This window comes from Mandrillus leucophaeus, unplaced genomic scaffold (genome assembly GCF_000951045.1).
Source record: "Mandrillus leucophaeus isolate KB7577 unplaced genomic scaffold, Mleu.le_1.0 Scaffold768, whole genome shotgun sequence".
NCBI classification, from domain to species: Eukaryota; Metazoa; Chordata; class Mammalia; order Primates; family Cercopithecidae; genus Mandrillus; species Mandrillus leucophaeus.
In genome coordinates this window covers 707,101-729,642 of record NW_012108341.1, presented here as the reverse complement: position 1 = coordinate 729,642, position 22,542 = coordinate 707,101, and the positions used below count along the sequence as shown (strand labels likewise).

The 22,542-nt window shown below is 39.5% G+C and overlaps 1 protein-coding gene across 3 annotated transcripts in view; it reads left to right on the top strand.

Annotated features, from left to right (window-relative positions):
- The window catches only part of ANO4 (anoctamin 4), a 425,382-nt gene that overhangs the window by 265,122 nt on the left and 137,718 nt on the right, over positions 1-22,542 (top strand). For all 3 annotated transcript variants that reach the window (XM_011966635.1, XM_011966636.1, XM_011966634.1), the window contains 2 exons: positions 12,356-12,456; positions 15,911-15,955. In XM_011966635.1, coding sequence (XP_011822025.1) covers positions 12,356-12,456; positions 15,911-15,955 — 146 coding nt within the window. The remainder of the gene's footprint in view (positions 1-12,355; positions 12,457-15,910; positions 15,956-22,542) is intronic.

Below are 22,542 nucleotides of genomic sequence, written 5' to 3'. Positions count from 1 at the left end.
ATTATTCGCTGAATCCCCTCTCACCTCACCTTCTCAAGGACTTTGCTTCTGTAATTGTCTCCCCTCTCTCTCCTGCATCATTATTTTTCCTCTCTACTCAGTTGTTACAAACATGCTCCTGTAACTCACGAGATGAAAAATCCCTTGACCCCTATACTCTCCCCTAGTGACCACTCCGTTTCTCTTCTACACTTCACAGAAAACTTCTTGAAAGATTTGTCTAGTGTCCTGTCTCCATCTCCTCACCTACCATTCTCTTTTCCAATTTCTCAGTTTGGGCTTTCTCCCTCACTATTTCACAGAGACTGCTTTTATAAAGGTGGCCTGTGATCAAATCCGGCAGTCATGCCATCTCCGCTATCTTACTGGCCTCCCCAGCAGCTTTCCTCCACGTGGTGAGTCGTTCCCTCCTTAAGAAAAACGTGCTTCTCTTGGCTTTGGTGACATCTCATGCTTTCCTGGTTTTCTTCCTTCTTCATTGGCTCTTTCTCAGTCCTCTTTGCTCACCTTCTCTGCTGTCTGAGCTTCAAATATTAGTCTTTTAAGACTTGATCCTGGGTCCCCTTTTCTTCTGTGTCTCCATCTTCCTGTGATTTTCTCCAGTTCCATAGCTTTATATAGCTTCTGCCTGTCACTCGAGGCTTTGTCATCTCAGAGGCTTCAGGCAGCAGGGTTTACTTTTGATCTCAGGATGCAGAAGTGGAGGAGGAGAAATGCTCCTTGCAGCAACCGGGGACCCAGATAACAGAAGCTGCATCCAGACACCTGCCTCTGGGGGAGGGAAAGGCAAATCACACACCAGACTTCAAGCCTCTGCTCACAGCTAAACGGCTAGACTCATCATATAGCTCCTGCCTACCCTAGTTGGCCAAGGAGCTCAGATTTCCCTGTGCCCAAAGGAGAGGAGAATGGATGCCAGGGACACACTAGTGACCCCCACAGAAAATGTTTTCAAATGTACTTTATGTATACATGTACATACATACTCACACGCACACACACACCCTATAAAGTAGGTGAGGGTAATTATATCAGCATTATACCAATGAGGAAGTGATATGAGTTGAGGTATAATCTATCAGGTTTCTCTGTTATTAAAAATCATAGGAGCCCCATTTCTTGACAGTTTTGTATAACCTTTAGGTAAAAACACTTGATAGACTTTACTGCTGTGTGCCCTGCAGCATCCTCTAATTTTGATCAGCATTTCACCAGGAGATACATACAACAGACTTAGAAGAGCTGTCATAAGCTTTCCCAAGTGCACATGTGTACCTATGTAACAAACCTGCACATTCTGCACATGTGTACCTATGTAACAAACCTGCACATTCTGCACATGTGTACCTATGTAACAAACCTGCACCTTCTGCACATGTGTACCTATGTAACACCTGCACATTCTGCACATGTGTACCTATGTAACACCTGCACATTCTGCACTTGTGTACCTATGTAACACCTGCACATTCTGCACATGTGTACCTACACCTGCACATTCTGCACATGTGTACCTATGTAACAAACCTGCACATTCTGCACATGTGTACCTATGTAACACCTGCACATTCTGCACATGTGTACCTATGTAACACCTGCACATTCTCACATTCTGCACATGTGTACCTATGTAACACCTGCACATTCTGCACTTGTGTACCTATGTAACACCTGCACATTCTGCACATGTGTACCTATGTAACACCTGCACATTCTGCACATGTATCCTGGAACTTAAAGTAAAAAAAAAGACAGTAAAAAAAGAAAGTATTTCCAAAGTTAAATTGCTTCTTCACTAGCAGAAGACACCCAATTATTCTGTCTTTTCTGGGTCTTGTTTATTTCATGGCTGTTCATCTCTGCAGCGTACTAAGGGCAAAGCATTTCATGGGTTACTGATTGGGTCATAGCTGTGAATGGTTGTCAGTGGGTTGGTGTTTTGTGATAATAAAAAGTACACCGTGATGATAAAGTTGTCCCCAAGTTCAGTTTATCTCATATACCATCTAGAAGGAGTAGGGAAAACATTAAGATGTTCTGTAAGAAGTGAAGGGACGTTTGGAATTTTGTAGATTACAACTGACATTGCTTACTTCTAAGGAGAGATTTAGTACTGGGATTACCTACAAAGGGAGTATTTTCTCTCCCAGTGGATATTAGACCAACCTCGGTTCGTACTAATCACGTTATTTATAATTAGGGTCATCATTGCTTTGCTGAATTTTGAGTTCCCTGAGATCTTGAACTATGTCTTAACCTTCTTTGTATCCCGAGGGTCCAACATAGGGCCTGTGTGCTAGGCAACATAGTGCACAGTAGTTAAATCATCTTTAGGTGTTTACTGAATGATTTTATGCATCATTGTGTTGTGAGGCAGATAAAACATTTGCTTTTCATAATAGATCTAAGAAGGTGATGAAAGAAGTTCTTCTACATCAGTGTGTATTAATTAGCAATATGTATCAGATATACTCCGGCTTCCAGTGGTCTTGTGGATAGATGTGGCCATATGACTACTTCTGCTCAATGGGCTGGGCACAGAAGTGGTACGTATGCTTATGAGGCCCTCTGAGCTCTGCCTTCCCCCTGGGAGAGTGACTATCAGCATGAACCACTAAATCACTACAATGAGCTGCCCTGCAGTGGACATGTAGCATGAACAAGGAGTAAATCTTTATCATGGCACTAGCCGATAGAAAATTCTAGGAGCCACATATAAAAGGTAAAAATAGATGAATTTAATAATAGTTTTACTTATCCAACAGATCTAAGATATCATTTAAACATGTAATCAACATAGGAATTATTGAGATATTTTACATTCTTTTTTGTATATATGCTAAGTCTTCAAAATCTGGTGTGTACTTTCCACAGTCAGCACATCTCAATTTGAACTAGTTATATTTTAAGTGTTTCATGGCACCAGGTGCCTACTGTACTGACAGTACAGCTCTGCTGTTCGATGTCACTGATATTTGGGGGTTATTAGTTGCTGCAACATAACTTAGCCCATCCTGACAGCTACACTAAACATTGATTTTCCTCAGATACCCTGATGAAGTAAGTTTCTCAGACCTGACATGGGGATCACCAGGGTTGGTGCGAAGTAACAAAGAATATGTTGCATGAGGGGATTCACTTTATGGCAACACAGAGAACCTGTAATGAAATGTGTGAAGATTTGTGCTCAGCCGCTCAAAACTGAACATCTAGTTGTGGCCTAGAGGAGGGTTTCCTCGAGTTTCTCATAAATTTAGCCACATTGAAACTCTGTGGTGGTAAGAAGATGAATTTTTTTCTGCCTGATAATAGTGTTTTAACAAGGTAATCAATAATGTGAGAAAGCTACTCGTAGTCTGGATCGCAAGATGTTCATAAATTCATTTAGGAAGCGTTCATTCTCAATGACCATGTGCTCAGTAACATGCTGGGTGCTGGGAATACAACTGTGAAGAAGTGTACAGTCTCACAGAGGCAGCAATGAAATCTATAATTATAGCATTCATTAGTTGGAATATGATCTGCATTAGTTTTATATCACGGCTGAAGAGATTACTTCAAACTTCGAGGCTTCGAGCAATCTATGTTTATGCTCCCACAGTCTCTGTGGTTCAGGAGTCTGAGTACAGCTCAACCGTGACCTCTAATCAGGATCCCTCCAAGGCCACCCCAGGGTGTCCACCAGGTTGCATTCTTTTCTGGAGCTCAAGGTCCTCTCACATGGTTATTGGCAGAATTTAGTTTTCCTTGTGGTTGTAGGTCTGAGGTCTTCATTTTCTTGTTGACCTTCAGCCAGGTACGGTTCTCAGCTTCTAGAGGCCCCTCAAAGACCCTTTCACAACACAGTGGCTTATTTCTTCAAAGCAAGCAGGATAATCTCTCTGACCTCTAGACTGTCTTTTAAGGACTCATCTAATGCATTCAGGCCAATCCAGGCTGGAATGGAAGGAGCCCAGCCATGAGGCTGTTGCAGTATTCAAGAAGACAGATGATGGTTGTTTAAAGGAGGGTGGTGGCAGTAGAGATGGAGAGAAGTGGATAGATCAAAGAGAAGTTTAAAAGGTAGAATCAATAAGACTTGGTGATTTGTTGGATATGACATAAGGGAAAAAGAAGTTAAAGATGGCTCCTGGACTTGAGCCACTAAAAGGATGGTTGTGCCATTTCCTGATGTGGGGACACTGAGAAGAAGAGCAGTTTTGCCAGTGAAGCAGATCCATTGTAGACATTGATGTGTCTGATCTGCCAGTGAGACATGAGGTACCAGATGCCACACTGACCATTGGCTACACTGATCTGGAGCTCAGAAGAGAAGTGTGGGCCAAAGATATGAGTCTTGGAGATATCAGCTGATAGGTGACATCTAAAGCCATTAGGAGGGATGAGATCATCCAGGGAGGACAGGTAGAATGAGACTAGAGCCTCGATGAAGTCCTTAGGGACCTCCATTTAAATGTCTTCTAAGGGGGACAATTTCACACACACCTATTTCTTGTTGCTGTTACTAATGTCACCTTCAGGGAATGAATATTATAATTATTTGGGAACATATAGTACTTCAAGAGGATTCTCTCCACCAGGGCACTGTGTGTGTGTGTGTCTGTATGTGTGTATGTGTTGCAGAGAGGAAATTGCATCCAAATCAGCTGAAGAACATTTGTAAACTACACTCACAAATTTCAGTGTGTCCCTGAGGGAAAAGAATAACAGATGCAAAAAAATTTTCTTTTTAGAGACACATGCCCTCATTTTTTAGAGAATACTGGAGCTCATAAAAGTACAAGTCATTTGCCCAGTGCTACACAGCTGGTTAGATGATAGCCCCACTGAGAGGAGTTGAAGTTGCTTAGCAATTACTTTGAGCCCTTTAACCCTCGAGGAATGTACATTTATCCATCAGTTTCACAGGCTAGATTCCAGATACATCAAGGAATTCTAGCATCAGCTATTGGGGGGTTACCCAGATGTCCACCAAGCATTCAGTACCTGTGGGTGGAAGAAGGAAATTCTCACTTATTGAACCAGTACTATACAACCATAGCAGCTTCAGAACGATGCTGCAAGGCAGGTATTATTTTCCTTATTTTACAAATGAAGAAACTGAGGCTTGTGAATGGAGTAATGTGCCCACAGATGGCAGAACCAGGCTTGAAATTTGCTCTTACTACTGGCCTTACATTGATTTTAGGATGTGAGAGCCAACTGTATGCATTGTACATTGACTGTAATATATAATTAAGCATTTCTTCGAAAAATAACATTACAGTGGAATTGAGTTCATGAGCAAATATATTTGTGTGAGCCTCTCAGCTTTCTGCTTGTGAAACAGCAGTTCTGAAGCCAGACTGCATTGGTGAGAACTAGGCTCCATTCCTTACTTGAGTAAACTTAGCCAAGGTACCAGACTTCTTTGTGCTTTAGTTCCTCATTTGCAATAAATTAGAATAATAGTAATACCTGCTTCATGGGGTTGCTGTGAAAATTGAATGATTTAATGTAGGCAAAAACTCTAAAATACCACCTAACGTGTAGTGGCACTATGTAGCTGCTTCCGTCTCTACCATTACTATTCATTTGCATTCACTATGATTTTTTTAATTCAAGAGGCTTCTCTGAGTTTCCAATTAGCAATTAATGTCTCCTCCTAGCCCCAGAATTTTAGAGTTTTGCTTTGTCCTCGTAACAGTATAGTTATGAGAAAGCAATGCCCAGGTAGTTACCTAAGGGGATACAGAGCAGATGCAAGTGGCTAACCTGATTTGATCCTTCACGCTCAGTAAATTGAAACGTCAAGCCTATTTATGCCTCAGGGTCTTTTGTCTTTTACTCTTCTCACTGTCTGGAATGCTCTCTCCCTGTGTAATAGAACAGCCTCCCTCAGTACTTTTTTCAGGTCTCTGTTCGAATGTCAGCTTATCAAAAGGCTTGTCCACACCACTCTATCTAAAATAGCATCTCCTTCCTACCATTACTTTCTATTTTCTTACCCTCTTTATTTTTCTTCAAAGCACATCATCAGAAGTATTACACATCTATTTACTGAGGGTCTGTCTCCCCAGCAGAACTTGAGTTCCTCAAGAGCAGGGATTTGGTCTGTTTTGTTCACAGCTGTCTTCCCAGCACCTAGGACAGGCCCTGGCACATCATAGGCCGTCAGTAAAGATTTGCAGAATAGATGAGTGGATGTGTGAGTGAATGTTAAGTTACAGTTCACACAGTGGGATTCATGGTTATCTGCAAAGACCACCATGATTTACGGGTGCATTGTCACCTATACAACTTTAGGACAAACTGGACGGCTCCAGCCCCTCACTGCAGGTAAGAGTACTACCATCTGTCCAGTTCCCCAGGCAAAATAACCTCTGCATCATTCTAGGCCCTGGATTTTTTTTCACCCTCCTTATTTGTTCAATCCCAAGTTCTTTCAAACCTACCTCCACTAGATCTCAAGTCCATCTGTTTCTCCTTTTCTTCTGGTTCTAACCACCATCTTGTCTCACCTGGCTACTAGAATAACTTTCTTATTGAACTTCCCACTCCTGTGCTTCCTCCGGACCATTCTCTACAAAACATGCAGCACACACTTTGGGAAACAAGTGATCCCTGCCTGCAACTCATTAGTGGCTTCCTCTTGGCCTTAGAAAATAAATCCAAACTTCTTACCACATTGTACCTGGCCTGGCATGGTCTATTCCCAGCCCTCTTCTCTAACCCTATGTTAGGTAACTCTATCCACCTCACACTTTACAATGTCCAATCACCCCAGCCTTCCCGTTCCCAGAACAACCTCTGGACCTTTGTTCTTGCTGTTTCTTCTGGTTGGAATACTTCTCACTTGACTCTTTCCATGCCTAACACCATCTCATCTTTCAGATTTTAGGCTAAATGTCACCTAGTCACAGATCAACCAACAAATCTTAATCAGGTGCCTCCAGTTCCTCTCTCCCACAGAACTATATTCTTTTCCTTTTAAAATACTTTTCATAATTTTAAATCATGCTTATTTGTTGTTCGATGTCTGTCTCCCACTCTAGATTGTAAATTCTATCTACTGTGGCATATCTAGCACCTAGAAGAGTCTCTGACACAGAGTAGTCACTTAATGAACATTTTTGGGTGTTGTTGAATGAATGTCATAGAGGAACCTGCAGGAAACCCTGAAGATACTAAGGGACAAAAGACAGGAATTGGGTACTTGGATCTCAGGATTTCTGGTGGTTGGGGCTTGTAATCAAAGACTGATAAATCCTTCCAATATACTGGTTTCTTGTTTATTACCTTCTCAGGTTATAATTTGAGTGAGTAGAAATGCTGTGTTCTTTTCACCACCAATATGGTGGCCCCTCTTGGAGATAATAACAAGCATATTTTTAGATTTACTATGAGCACCTTAACGGCATTATGCCATTTAATACAATCCAATAAGATATGTATTGCTATCATTTCCTATTTTACATTTGAACAAACTGAGGCACAGAGAAGTTAAATAGCTTGTTCAAGATCTCAGGGCTGGTAAGAGGTAGACAAATGAATATAAATATGTGAAGTCCAACTTCACAGTCCGAATTGCTAACCTCTGAGGCACAGATGCCCGCATGGCATTGTACCTATACTCCCATAGTGACCTCTACCAGTCCTTTAAATATAATGTTTATCCTGGACACACTTACTTTGTATCTCTGGCCCAGACTTCTACCCTGAGCTCCAGACTCATTTGTCTAACTACCCACGCTATATCTCCTGGGCATGTCAAACTTAACTTTTCCAAAACTGAGTTTATGATCTACCTCTGTACCCCCATCCTCCATGCCCAAACGTGGTCTGCCTCTATTTCCTCTTCTCAACAAATGGCATCAGGAATCATGAGATGTGGAGATGTGTGTGTATACACACACATACACACATACATATATATACATACACACCTCTTTGAGAGATGGACTGCTTGGATTAGATAGTGGCATGCCATTTCTCCTGCCTTACTGTTGCAAGGACCATGACTGTTACATACCAAGGCATGGACCAAAATTTAGTAAATCGAAGGTTTTCAGTATGTTCTTGCTGAATAAAAGAAAAAAAAGGAAGAATTTTTTGTGTGAATCTCATCTCTTTTTACTCCAGGTAATTTCCCATGATATTCGCTAATTTTTTCAGTCATTTTTCTAAGAATATTTTTCCAAGAATATTTTTCCAAACTTCTCTAAGTGGTAATTTTTCTCTCCCCAAGGTTTTATTCCCAGGAATTTGTATTGCAGTATATTAATGAAACAACACTATGTTTCGTAAAAATCATTTTCATTTCTTTTCACTTGGGCTCTTGTGCACTTGGATTTATATGGCAAAGAATACTTAATAATAAGGAAAGACCTATCTAGAAACAGCAGTGTAATCATTTGGCAGTAGAGAAAAGAGTGATTTATGGGCCATATAATTAGCAATCATCTGTTTCCCATTTATTTCTCAGGACTGAAGTTCAGAAGGCATTCAGTAACAAGCAGTAGGTAATGCCTTCTCAGTTTTTCCTTGGAAAGCTGAATATAAATAATAAGCCCCATACACTATATTTTCCCTTAAGTATGTAAAAAGGACAAAAGGACACACACACACATACACACACACACACACACACACACACAGAGAGAGAGAGAGAGAGAGAACTCATATTCTTTGCTATTCAAGAGAATTCAGGTAATGTTTTTTTCTCGAGATAATCAAAACAATTTTTAATAGCCCCAAATAAAATCTCAGTTCATTGGTAACTTAATTTTGCTTTACATGAAGGAAAGCCTCTTTGTTTTTGTTGCTTTGTTTTCTAAAATACGAAATTCTTTTAAGACAAATTCATATAAACTGATAAAGCAACAATCCAGATTCTATGCATCTTAAATGCATTTGCAAAGCCATTATTTATTTAAACTTCAGAAGTTGTCAGGTATAATTCAAAAGCAAGTTAAGAGGTGAAGGTATGGAATCAGCTCTGTCTGGGGTAAACATTTATTTGGCTGTGGGTGAGCCACTTGTCACCTCTCTTTCTCCTCCTCTAAGAAACTGAAGGAAAACCACTCTCACAAGGTTCATATGGGAATAAGATGGGGTAATGTGTGAATGTGCTTTGACAATTGCAAAGCATGAAAAATAAATAAATAAATAAAATGAGGTTGTTATTGTTATTAGTTAAATAATAAGTGATTTTTATCAGGCTGAATAAATCAAAATAGCTATCCTTTTATGCAGAAAATGGTTGAGATCCCACATCAGAATTTTAGTTGATTCAGTATGTATTCAGATAATGAACTTAGCTTTTCTACATATAGAAATGTGGTATTTAAGTTGTTCTCTGAGTGGAATATTTTAATATATTTTTAATGTTTCCATAAATTTATGAGAGATCTTCAAATGATTATTTTCCCACTAGATTGTTTATTTTCTGTAAATCCTAACAATTACAGTAAATCTATGGAGAGAGTAATCTCTAAGCACTATATTGTGCTCTAAATCATTTGTTTAATTCAGTGAATCAATCACATTTCCATATAGAGTCCTCTGTGTTGCACAATTTTACTCTCTCATAGGAAGATGAGTGAATATAGAACCTTAAAGGAGAGCTAAGTGAATATAAAGAAATCCCATTATCATGATTAAAATTTCCAACTTAGGAAGCCACAAAGCCTTCCCAGATCTGAAGTATATCTTCATATAAAGAAAAAGAACTATTTTTAGGAAATACAGTCTTTCTTCTGCTTTATAACTTGGAAAACTGTACTATGTATTGAAAAGCAAGCAGCAATCTTTTCTGAAGTCCAACAAATGCTCAGCTGAAAAGCTGTGAGACCATCTCAGATCCCCAAGGCATCATTGCATCCACAGGCATGAAATGGGGCGGAACTGACTGTGTGTGTGTGATGTTTCTGTATGTTCTGTATGGGCATCACAGCCTGTGAGCTCATTTACATACCCCGATCTAAACAACTGTGCCAGGAGGACTGACCGTAATAGGTTACTGAACAGAGGAAAGCAGTTTTTACAAAGAGACAAAGCATTTGGCCATCACATTTTCGGTTGTTACTGGTTTGTCCACTCCCTGGACAGGCACCTCATTTGCAGTAACCTGCAGTGTTCACTGTAAGAGTCACTTCATTGACAGTCACTACCTGCTTCACAGGAATCCAGTATTCACCTGGGCCAGGTCTAACTGCCCACATTTCACTAATCATGTTCATGGATTAGACAAACATTGGGTGTGTGGTACCTCCGTGCCAAGCACTGTGCTAGGCCCAAAGGATTCAACTATGAATAACAGAAATATTCCTTGTTATCAGGAGGGTTATACTCAGGGCACTTTTGTCCCAAGCCAGAAGATAAAACCTCATTTCACCCTGAACTGCCAGAAAGTTAGACTTTTCGGACCAATATTAGAGAGTGCCTGCCACTACTGATGGGCCCTGGCCTTCCTACCCTTGGGAAATTCAGCATCACACCAGTCTCTGAGAACATTGCAGTTGATGCCAGTTTGATTTTCATAATATCTTGATGAGTTTATACACGTATAATATTTATAACCCTTGAATGTTTATAATTCAAGTCAAAAAGACTCTGAATTAAAGTATGATAAATGAATTACAACTTTACATCCATCTGCAATTTCAAAACAATTTCCCATAGTGCACATTTACCCCAGCTAGAGGAAAAAGTTGAGCTTCTATTTTTGTCAGTTGTGCAAAAACAACAACAACAAGAACCAACAAAGGATTGTTATGCAATACTAGTATAAGGAAAGTCTAGCCACAAAGCACAAAGTCCTAACATATCTGTCAACGTTCCTAAACTATAAAAACTTAAATGCCATGCAGTCCAGATCAACCCTATATGAGACAGATGGGGATTAGTAATTGGCCACTTCACTAATTTAAACTAGTTTGGCTCCTATTTTCTCACTTTCCTTCTACAACTGACCCCTCCTTGTGGAAAGTGACTTCCAAAGAGAAATCTCCTAATTGGTTTTTCATGTCCTTTTGGCCAGAGGCATAGACCAAAATCTGTTGGATAGTTATTGGGGTGTGAAGTCCTAATTTTACTTCCCTACGTTCTAGGTTGATAAAAAGCCCCAAAGCAGGCAAAGGTCTTTGACCAAAGAACACAGCTCTTTGAAAAAGCTTTGCCAGGCACCCACCCAGATTGCAGTCTCACATCTTTTGGCTTGCTTCATCTCCACCATCAACTTTTGCTTTTGCCTGGATGACTGAGAACATTCCTTCTTCTCCCTTATCATTTATTCTCCATGAAACAACCACAGTGATCTTTGACAACCTAAATCAAAGTGGTTTCCCAGTGTTCCTAAAGTCCGCTGCACGTTCTGTCTTCTGCTCACCTTCTCAGCCTCTTCTGATGCCACTCTTCCCTCCTTAAAACACCTCAGCCCCTCTGCTCTCCTTTCTTTCCCTCAATATATGAGGCAGCTTCCCAGCTCAGGGCCTTTGCACCCAGAGCGCTCATGCTGTGCTCTTTCCCCAGCTGGTGCCTTCTCCTCCTTAGGTCTCAGCTCACATGTCACCTCCACAGAGAAGACTTTCCTCAACCCCTTGTCCAAATGAGTATGTAGCCCCTCCCATAACTGTTTCTCTCATTACTCTATCTTCAGAACACTCATTATTATCTGAGCTTATCCTTCCTTCTTCAGAACACTCATTATTATCTGAGTCTCCCTTCCTTCCTTCCTTCCTTCCTTCCTTCCTTCCTTCCTTGTCTCCCTCTCTCTCTCTTTTCTTTCTTTCTTTCTTTCTTTCTTTCAACAGAGTCTCGCTCTTGTTGCCCAGGTTGGAGTGCAGTGGCGTGATCTTGGCTTACTGCAACCTCTGCCTTTTGGGTTCAAGCGATTCTCCCGCCTCAGCCTCCCCAGTAGCTGGGATTACAGGCATCTGCCACCATGCCTAGCTAATTTTTGTATTTTTAGTAGAGACGGAGTTTCACCATGTTGTCCAGGTTGGTCTCAAACTCCTGACCTCAGGTGATCTGCCTCGGCCTCCCAAAGTGCTGGGATTACAGGCGTGAGCCACCACGCCTGGCGTATCCTTCCTTTTCAACTTGTTTTTGCCTATCTTCTTTAACATTTTTGTAGAATGTAAACGTTATTCATACCTCTCTTGTTTGCAGCTGGGTCTCCAGCTGGCATGAGTGCCACACATACAGTGGGATGTTTGTTAAATGAATACGTGCACTTGGAAGGGTCTGGCCTATTGCTGAGGAATGCCCCAAATCGTAATCTCTGTCCAGGTCCATGCATTCTAAGTTCCAACTCAACTTAAACTGTGGGAGCCTTGAATATACTTTTCAATTTAGTTTCTTTTTTCTGTTTCAGTCCTCTCTAATAAATAGTGACATTATCTTTGTGAAGTTGCATGCCCCATGGGAAGTCCTTGGAAGATATGCAGAACAAATGAATGTAAGAATGCCTTTCAGGTAGGTGGAAATGTATTTTATTCCACTCTCTCTGCTGCTTCACTGTAAATCTAATGTTCTCCTCTCTCAGAACAAATAAAACTGAAATGCAGATGGGAAGGCCATTAGAGGAGGGACTCTTTCAAATGTTTAGGATATGCAAATAAGCGTTTATGGCCAATAATGATTTCATGGCTTTTTGTGAAAAACTCTGGCTAATTCAGTTCTTAGCAGGTAGATATTTCCAGTGCCTGCAATAAAGAAGCATTTTCCAAGTGGCATTTATATTTCCAAAGTGCCATTTTTAGAAGTCCTGTATACTGCTGCTTTGAACAGCCAGACCACAGGCAGCAGTTGCACAGGGCCATATTTTTATGTTCTTTACTGACCAGTCCCTTCCAGAAAAACATTAAAATGTATTTCTCTAGAAACAAGTGCAAGAAATTTCGTGACAATGTGATCTTCTTTAAAAAAAAAAAAAAACTTTTTAAAGTCATAAATACTGTGCAAACACAAATATTGATATTTGTTCCAAGGGGAATAGAAAATACTTTGTTTGTATTCCTTAGTTATTTAAAGGATTAATTTATAATTTACCTTCATTTCACAATGAATATTTTTATTTTCCCTATGGATTATGGAAAAGTGATCTGCATTTGCTATATAGAAATAACATATTAAAACTGAAATTGGAAATGCCAAGATATGTGGGTCTAAAAAGGTGGATGGATGGATGTAGTCCCAAGGGCAGTTCTGAAGGGACTCAAAGAATGACGTACTTTTGGTTTGCAATTTGCCAGTAAGACCACATTAGGTGGCAGAAATGAGGCAAATTGGTACCAGCTCTACAGTATGTCTCTTAATGAGCTGTGGAAAGTTGTGGAGACAAAGAACATTTATAGAGACAGAGAGAAGGGTTAGGGACATATTTAGAGAAGGGCAATTTCCATTCACAGGCTTGTAATATATCTCCCCGGTGCATCTTGTCTTCTTGCTTATTGGCCTGTATGTCCTACTACCTAGTCAAAATAGAGGCTGGGATTTCTAGCATCTGTTTTCCTGGAGGCAAAATTCTCAAAATGCATAATAAATTTAGTTCTGATCTTATGATTTATTTTTGTATTTAACTGTTAAAAAGAAAATCTGAGAATTCAAGGATTTAAAAAAAGGAATACATATATATATATATATATATAATGTGTGTGTGTGTGTGTGTGTGTATGTATATATATGTATATATCCACTAGGGAGAGATAAAGAATGTCAGTTTAGATTCCACTGAAAATTTTTATACTCCAGCAATTAAAACCAAATATTTATCAATGATATAATAAGTGTCTAATGTGGATTAATACCATATCATACCTAAGAACCAAAAGAGAAAGAAAGAAAACCCTACAAAATATGTCTAGATAGAAATTTATACACCCCTCTCTGGTATAAATAAATCTCATAAAACCTTCTGCCAGAACACACTTCTGTAACAAAGAACCCAGGGAGATTATAGAAACTTGAGCAATGTTAATGCAAAGCAAATTCTCTTACTACCTGCAAAGAATTTTATATCTGAAGGGCCTGGCCGCATCATGAATAACACTTCTGCATGCCTACTGCAGAGCAGAAATGTGCTGCCTCCAAGCAGCACTTGAGAGAATGTGAACCACACAATGAAATGAAAAAGAACGTGAACAATAATCTTTTTAGATATAGGAATTCTTGCATGATAATTTTAGAAGAAAATATTGTTAATGTGTGACACTTACTGACCTGATTAACATTAATGTGGTTTTACCTACTAAGCTTGGCTTTACTTGTTGCAACCTGACGGATTGAAAACTTTTGCTATTATTGTGTCCATAGTTTCAGACAAATAACTCTAGTCTAAGGAGATACATGCATTTCCAAAGGAGGAATTCTCCCACTACATCATTTTAACAAAATGTACAAACATCATTTTGGCTGAATTTAAATGCCCAAAGAATCTTCATAATTTTGTGTAGACAGTACTTCTGAATCCCAAGTTTAGTCTCCATGGATTTTTATCCCTATAATGTTTAAAAGGAAATATAGGAATAGGTTTCTTATGAGAAATTACAGTAAAACTTGCTTCTAAATACCTATATGTCCATGGATTTTTTTTTAACTAATAGACTTTACTTTTTAGAGAATTTTTTAGGTTTATAGAAAATTGAGAAGATACTAGTGTTCCAATATAGTATACAATATAGTATAGTATAGCGTCCCCTTCTCCCCCAGCCTACAGTTTCTTTATTATTAACATCTTGCATTAGTGTGATGTATTTGTTAAAATTGGTGGACCAATATTGAAAAATTATTATTAACTAAAGTCCATAGTTCTAGGGTTGACTCTATGTGTGTGTGGTTCTGTGGGTTTTGACAAAGGCATATCATGTATCCACCATTGCAGGATCATACAGAATAGCTGCACCACCCTAAAAGTCTCCTGTGTTTCACCTACATTCCTTCTCCCGCTGGCAACCACTGATCTTTTTATTGTCTCTATAGTTTTGCCTATGTTTTAAAGCTTTCACGAATATGCAAAAAAAATTGGTGGTACATAAACTTACCATTTACAGAAGTGAGAGAGTTCAGTAACAGTTCAGGATATACATAAAAAGCACCTGTTTCATTATTATTCCATTCAGTTTCAGTTGAAGCCTGAAATATGGAAAGGGAGGTTGCATTTTAATAAAGAATCTAATTCATGTACTGTCCATTCAAACTACACCAAGAATTTTCATTTTTAACATTTTTTAAAGGTAGATATATAGCAATCTGACAGAATAAGTCTGATTTTTTAAAAGTTTCCAGAATTCCTTGATTTTACCTATTTAATTCACCTACAACCAGGGCCAGTGGTCAGCCAGTGTGCCCCAGTGTGGTTATGTACAGCTGGGTGTTAATGCTGACAAGTGAGTGTCCTTCCCACACTGGTTGTGAAATAAAAATATATATATATATATATATATATATATATATATATATATGTCTATACCATGAGAGAAGTGTCATGTGTAAGCTTAAAGTGCTGTATAAATATTAGTTAATATAATAGCATGCCCGTTAAATTATGTATGTTGTCCTCTGATCCATCCTTGCATTTTCCTGGAGAAGAAAGCTGACTTCAGCTGAAGCTGTGCAAATACCAATCACTCCAAATTATCATACTGCACATGCTTTGCAGGCGAGGAGCAACCACTAAAAAAAAAAAAAAAAAATTATGGTAATGGGTAGAGGAAGAAATACCAATGGAAACTGTTGCATAAGATTTCATGACTCAAAAACGCATGCCCTGTGTTCCCACTGTATTTCTCACTGTTAATCTCTTTTTAGTTTTTTCTTCTTCACCTCTTACAGGCTTCTATCTTCAATCTCCTTTCCTTCCTTGCTAGTTCAAACTGTAACTGACGATGGGTTTTCTTCTCGACTGGCTTCATTTTTGCTGTTCTTCCAGGAGAAAAATCTATTACCTGCCCCGCCGTTACAAGTTCATGAGCAGGTTAGTAGCACACTGTGTCCTGACGGTGTTTGTCTTTCTGTTGGCCCGTGTGCTTCAACAATGACAAGGAGCTATATAAGCTGGGGAAAATGAGCCTGTGTCACATGGGAAAGCTGGCTGCTATGCACATTTTAAAATCAGCTGTGTCTGATTAGCCTGGAAAAAAAAAAAGATGAAAACATCTCTCTCGGAGTTTTCCCTGTAACTTCTCCCCACTTGGGAGGATGCCATTCATCTGCAAGTGTGCTGGGGCTATTGCTTTTTAGCCCATTCTCTTTTTAAAAAAATTTTCAATAGTTTTTGGGAAACAGGTGGATTTTGGTTACATGGATAACTTCTTTAGTGGTGATTTCTGAAATTTTGGTGCACCGATCACCTGAGCACTGTGTACTGTACCCAATGATCAGTCTTTTATCCTTCACCCCCTCTTTTTAGCCCATTCTATTAGATAACTTATCAAAAATCCCAACAAATTTGGCATAGATTTCCTTCCTTCCTTCCTTCCCTCCTTCCTTCCTTCCTTCCTTCCTTCCTTCTTTCCTTCCTTCCTTCCTTCCTCCTCCTCCCTCCCTCCCTCTCTCCCTCTCTTCCTCTCTGTCTTTCTTTCCTTTCTTTGCCTGCCTGCCTTCCTTCCTTCCTTCCTTTCTTCCTTCCTTCCTTTCTCTCTCTCTCTCCTTCTGTCTCTCTCTCTCTTTCTTTCTTTCCTTTCTTTTTTGTCTTTCTCTGTCGCCCAAACTGGAGTGCAGATCTCAGCTAACTGCAACCTCTGTCTCCTGGGTTCAAGCAATTCTCCTACCTCAGCCTCTTGAGTAGCTGGGATCACAGGAACCTACCAGCACACCCAGCTAATTTTTGTATTTTTAGTAGAGACAGGGTTTCACCATGTTGGCTAGGCTGATCTCAAACTCCTGACCTCAGGCAATCCGCCCGCCTCGGCCTCCTGAAGTTCTGAGATTACAGGGTGAGCCACCGTGCCTGGCCAATGTTATTTTTTTCTACAAAAATTCCTCCCTCCACTATAAGTAATTTGAAAGCTTGAAGGGCAGATAGTCATCCTTAGCTGCTGGCTACTTGACTTCATGAGCAGGGTCCTCCTATGTTAGTAATACTTTGTTAATAACATGTGCAGATGTATAGCCTCACTCAGGTGCCCTTCCTACCCTCTTTTCTGCCAAAAAAAAAAAAACCCCAAAAATCCCACCAGATGAAGATTGCATTTACTATACTTTGTATCCTCCCAAAGCTTGTTTTTCCTTGTTGTTTTTTGAGGAGCTAGGGAGAAGGGGAATGCATCAATGATGATGTTCTTTAATTTGATTCTGTTGTGATCATTGGAGAATCTAATTCCAAAATCTTAATTGATCTTATGTTTTCATTCACCCTGAACTGAGCTGATGGTTAAACTGGGAAACTAGTAAATTTCTCTGAAAATCCTAGTTAGTTCAACTCTATGAAATTTAGAACTCAGGTTCCCTCTCTTTATATGCTATGTCGTGTGATAAATAGAAGAGTAGTTGATACAATTTGATGGATTTACTCAAATGCATGTGCACTCAATGAAGTACAGTGTGAGAACTGACCTCCAAAGAAATGAAAATATCGTTCCTCAAAAATTACCTGTGAGCAAGCTTATTGGCAGTTCTTCTTTCATTACACAGTTGACATGGCATTTGGATTCACCATGATTTAGATTGCTCCCTTGTCACATTAAAATCCTTGTCACTATAAAATCCTGGTACAACAGTTTAGCCTGTATTAATAGTTCTCAAACTCCAGCCAGCATCGGAATCACCTAGCAGCCTTGTTTAGGCACAGATTTCTAGGCCTCAGCCCCAGAGTTTCTTGTTCAGTAGATCTACAGTGGGGATAGAGAATTTTCACTTCTAACAAATTCCCAGCTTCAGCTAATGCTGCTGGTCATGGGATCATGTTTCGGAAACCATTGGTCTGTATAATAGGCCAAGCTCTATCTTGCCATTAAATTAAGGATTTAACTGACTATGAGAGGGGAAAACAAAAACCAAAATCAAAGAAAACCTGAAGGAAACAGCAAGGTGAAGAGATGTTTCTCCCAACTTTGATGGCCAAGTGGAAATATCAAGTTTGTATGTGATATTGTTTCAATCTGTTCAGTGAAATATATTCTAGATTCTAAAAAGAATGCAGGGTGGGAAGAGGTCTTATTCTTGTCTGGATTTGCCAAGTCATCTAAATCAGTATATGTAAAACAGAGCACATTGGGATCATAAAACCTATAATGGCACTGGATGACTTTGGGAAAGTTCCTTCACTTCTCTGAGCCTGAGTTTTTCACGTTTATAAAGCGATATTAATTTCTACTCTGTATGGTTTATGTGAGGTTTAGTGCCTAGTATGTAGTTGATGTGCACGAATAGTATCTATTAGTAATTATTACATGTAATATTTAGAAGGAGATCCTTATGCAAAGATATAAGGGTATTCTTCTATTCTTTCCTTTGTGCTTCTGAATTTTTTATCCATCTCTAAGTCTCTCCTTTCTTCTGTCCTCTAGCAACTAGTCCACTAACTCTGTTCTGATTTTATCTGCCAAGTAGTCATTTTCTCCATTTATATTCTCTATACAGGCATTGGCTCTACTTCCCACACAGTCACCTAATTTAAAACCTAAGGGTCCAGGTGTGGTGGCACACACCTGTAGTCCCAGATACTTGGGAGTCTGAGGCAGGAGGACCACTTGAGCCAAGGGGTTCAAGCCTAGCCTGGGCAACATGGTGAGACCCCATCTCTAAAAATGTAATTAAAAAAAAAAACCTAAGGGTCATTTTGGATGTTTTGCTCCCTCATCTAATCAGTCTCTCAAATTCTGCAGGTGCAGATGAATATTTCTAAAAGTCCATATATTACTCTTCCTTCCCACTGCCATTGACTTAGCTGAGCTTCCATCACCTCTTGCCTAAACATCAGTTTATTTTCCTGCCTCTTTTCTGACCACTTCCAAACTCTCTTCTGTTCATCTCCTAAGTAGCAAATCTGATTATGTCACTTGGTGGCCACCATAGAGTGATCACAATAAGGTTAACAGCCTTAGCTTAATTACAGCCCTTTATAAACTATCCTCGCCCATCTCTTCCCTCCTACCACTCTTTGCTCCATCCATATTGAACTACTTACTCATCATTTCCAAATACATGTTATGCTCATGTGGGTTTATGTGCTTTTGCATATAGTGGTCCTTCTGGAAGATCCTTTCCTTTATTGTTCACCAAGGTGGTGTCTACTCAGTCCTCAAAACTCAGTCCATATTTTTGCCTTTGCCCAGGTCAAATGATCTCTTTTCTGCTTTTCCATTGGGATCCTATGGCCTCATCACCCTGTGCTGTAATCTATGATGTATGTGTCTAGCTCCCTACCTGGGTGATATTTGAAGACAAGGATGACTCATTCAATTCTGTATTTCCAGCACCAAGCACATAGTAGATGGAGTGAGTGAACAAATGAATCTCCACATGAGTGTGTAAGAATTGGAGTAGGCAGAGAGGAAATCACAAAGAAAAGAATCATAGAAAAACCAGGTCTGCCTCAAGCGTCAGACACAGCCTTGGGATGAAAACATTTGCTCAAACAAGGGTGGGGGGTGGGGATGAACAATGAGGGCTTAAAAGAAAAGAGTGATAAAAGGAACTATAGAATCTCAAAGTTTTATGGGATATTAAATGCCATCAAGTCCAACCACTCATCAGACACTTAAACTTCTGCTTTTCTGGAGACAGTAAACTCCCTAGCCCATCTGTGGGCAGCTGTGACTGTTATAAAATTCTTCCTTATAATAAGCTATAATCTCTGTCTCTTTAACTTTCACTCTTTGATTGGAGTTCTGCCCCCTGGATAGATAAAAATAATCTACAGAGCAAAAAGGCAAAGCATGTGAGAAAGACTGTGAAATATAGGCAAAAGGGCTTGGCACTTAGCAGCTATTTGGAAATTCAGAGTTGAGGAGAATGAAGTTCTTACACCTAAGGGCTAGGGAAAATATTGTTGGAGGTAAAAGAAGACTAGAAATCGAGAGGAGATACAAGTGTGGTGAGGAAGTTGACTTTTAAGAATTAATTCTGTATTATAAGTCTCAGTAGATTTTTGAGGTGTTTGTGTCCTAAAGTCCTTTGGAATTGATGGCAAAGCAGCTGAAGAGAGTGGTAATGCTGGAGAATCCAGTGTGGGAGTCAACGGCATAGAAGCCATGACCTTAGCCAGGGGAGTGTATGGAATTTCCCTGGATGAGAGGTAAAGAGTTAAGAGAAGAGGGCCTGTGGCAATTCCTTTGAAAATCTGCATTGATGGAATGGGGGGGGACACCTGAGGAAAATGAAAAAGAACAATTAGGAAGTAGAAGGAGAATGAAGAGAGGGTAGTGTCAAAGGCACCAGCAATGAGATTCCACAAGGAGGGCTGTGCTTCAGCTTCTGATGATCAATCAGAGATGAGAATCAATTCTGGATATTTAGAAATTTCAGTAATCTCCATGACAGCAGTCTCTATGGAGTGGTAATTCTCAAACGTGTGTCAGGATCCTTTGGAGGGCTTTTAAAAACACAGATCACTGGGCCCATCCCCAGGGTTTCTGATTCGGTAGGTCTGAGGTGGGGCTCGATAATTTGCACTTCCATCAAGATCCTAAGTGACGCCTACGCTGATGTTACTGATCCTGGACCACATGTTGAGAACCATCACTACAGAGTGGAGGATAATGGAAAACAAATTACAGCCAGTGGAGGAAGGACGAGGGCTGGATGAATCAGAGGCAAGGAGGGTTTGCTGCTACTTTGATAAGTTTCATGGTAGAGGAAGGAGAAAGAGGGGACAGGATTTAAAACAGGAGCCAAGAGGAGGAAAGCAGAGGAGACTATGACCTTATAGCCCATCACATACTCTCCGTGTGTGCAGAGGAGAAGTTTTGAGTGAATAAGAGCTTGAGAAATCCTTCTTTCTAAAGCTGAAGGAACAGCTTACAAAATACTAGTCTTTGGCCTGAAAGCATTGATGCTACTTCTAGTGCGCAAATCACAACTGCAGAAGAATTTAGGCATTGGAAGGTACTAGAAGACTTTGGGCCAAGCTAAAGGAAAAAGAAATCCCAATGAAGGTACTTGCTTCAAAATGGCCTCTCAAAATAGGCTTCATTGCATACCACATAGAATTAAGTCTGATATCACTGGGATGTGTGACTTTCTGAAGCCCAGGGTATGGTGTACATTTTAAAATCCACGTTGTCAGAAAATGTTGCATCTACCTTAACTCTTCATTTCACGTTGGAACAGACTGATTTAGATGATGGAGAGTGTCTTTTTCTTTGTAGCCAGCTCTGATATTCTAAATTAAAGACGATATATACAACTTGCCATCTAGTAGTACATCAATAATGAAACACTGACCTCCAGTATCCTAAAATTCCCCTGTCATATGAAATATGGATATTTAAGTTAGCTTGTAGTTTCATTTATATAAGTGATATTGAATTTTATTAATCCATGAAAGCATCTCTGAAACAAACCTATTTCCTAAGAATAAATGAATTAATATCTCCAAGGTTTCTGAGCAGACAGAGAAATAAAGCACTTTTTTCATAAATATCCTTATTTTAAAAAATCACTTGACTCTCATAAAGCACACTCATGTAGTTCAGACCTGTATTTTTGGAGTTAATGCTCTTTTTATCCATGTACTTGGTCTATTAAATGCTGCTTTCACTCTTATCTTTGGACAGGCTTATAGCCATTATAAATTGACTATCCAATAAAAAGGAGGAATTTATCATCTTTTGGCTGCCCTTTTTTTGCCTTCACAAAATATTACAAATATAGTCTGTGGAAGATATGATTACAAAGTAACAAATCTGATTGTTATGGGTGGCTTGTAGCTGGAGTATCATTACTACTCCTTCCCTCCACCCCCCATACGCATTCTGCCTGACTTGATCCTGGGTGAGGCTTGAGAGGGTGAATGCTGGACCCTATTGCATTATACATTCAATGCAGTCACAACTTATCAGATGAGCATATAGGCAAAAGGACAAAATGCTTTTGTATTTTCATCCTCATTTTAAAAAACTAATACATGTAAATGTTCCAAAGCCTTTGGAGTCTTCTATAAGGTATTTAGGCTATGCTCCAAATAGTAGCCCTGTGACCTAAAAGAATAACATTAGCTTTCTAAGATCTCTAAATCCTATCCAGGTAGAGCCTTGTAAATCTGGACACTTGGCTCTAAGAAAATGAAAAAGAAATACATACCTTCTGCTGTCTATTATCATTCCAAGAGGGTGTCATTTACTGCAATGTAGAGCTGTGTGCCACAGAAAGAAAGAAAGAAAGAAAGAAAGAAAGAAAGAAAGAAAAGAAAGAAAGCAAGAAAGAGAGAGAGAGAAAGAAAGGAGAGAGGGAGGGAGGGAAGAAGGGAGGAAGAAAAAAAGGAAAAGGAAAAGGCAGAAAGAAAAGAGAGAGAAAAGGAAAGAAAGCTCATCTGTAGGTTCCCTCTAGGCATATCATCGCTGATAATGTGATCTGTTAGAAACATAATGCTATTATTATAATATTCTTTACTGGGGAAAA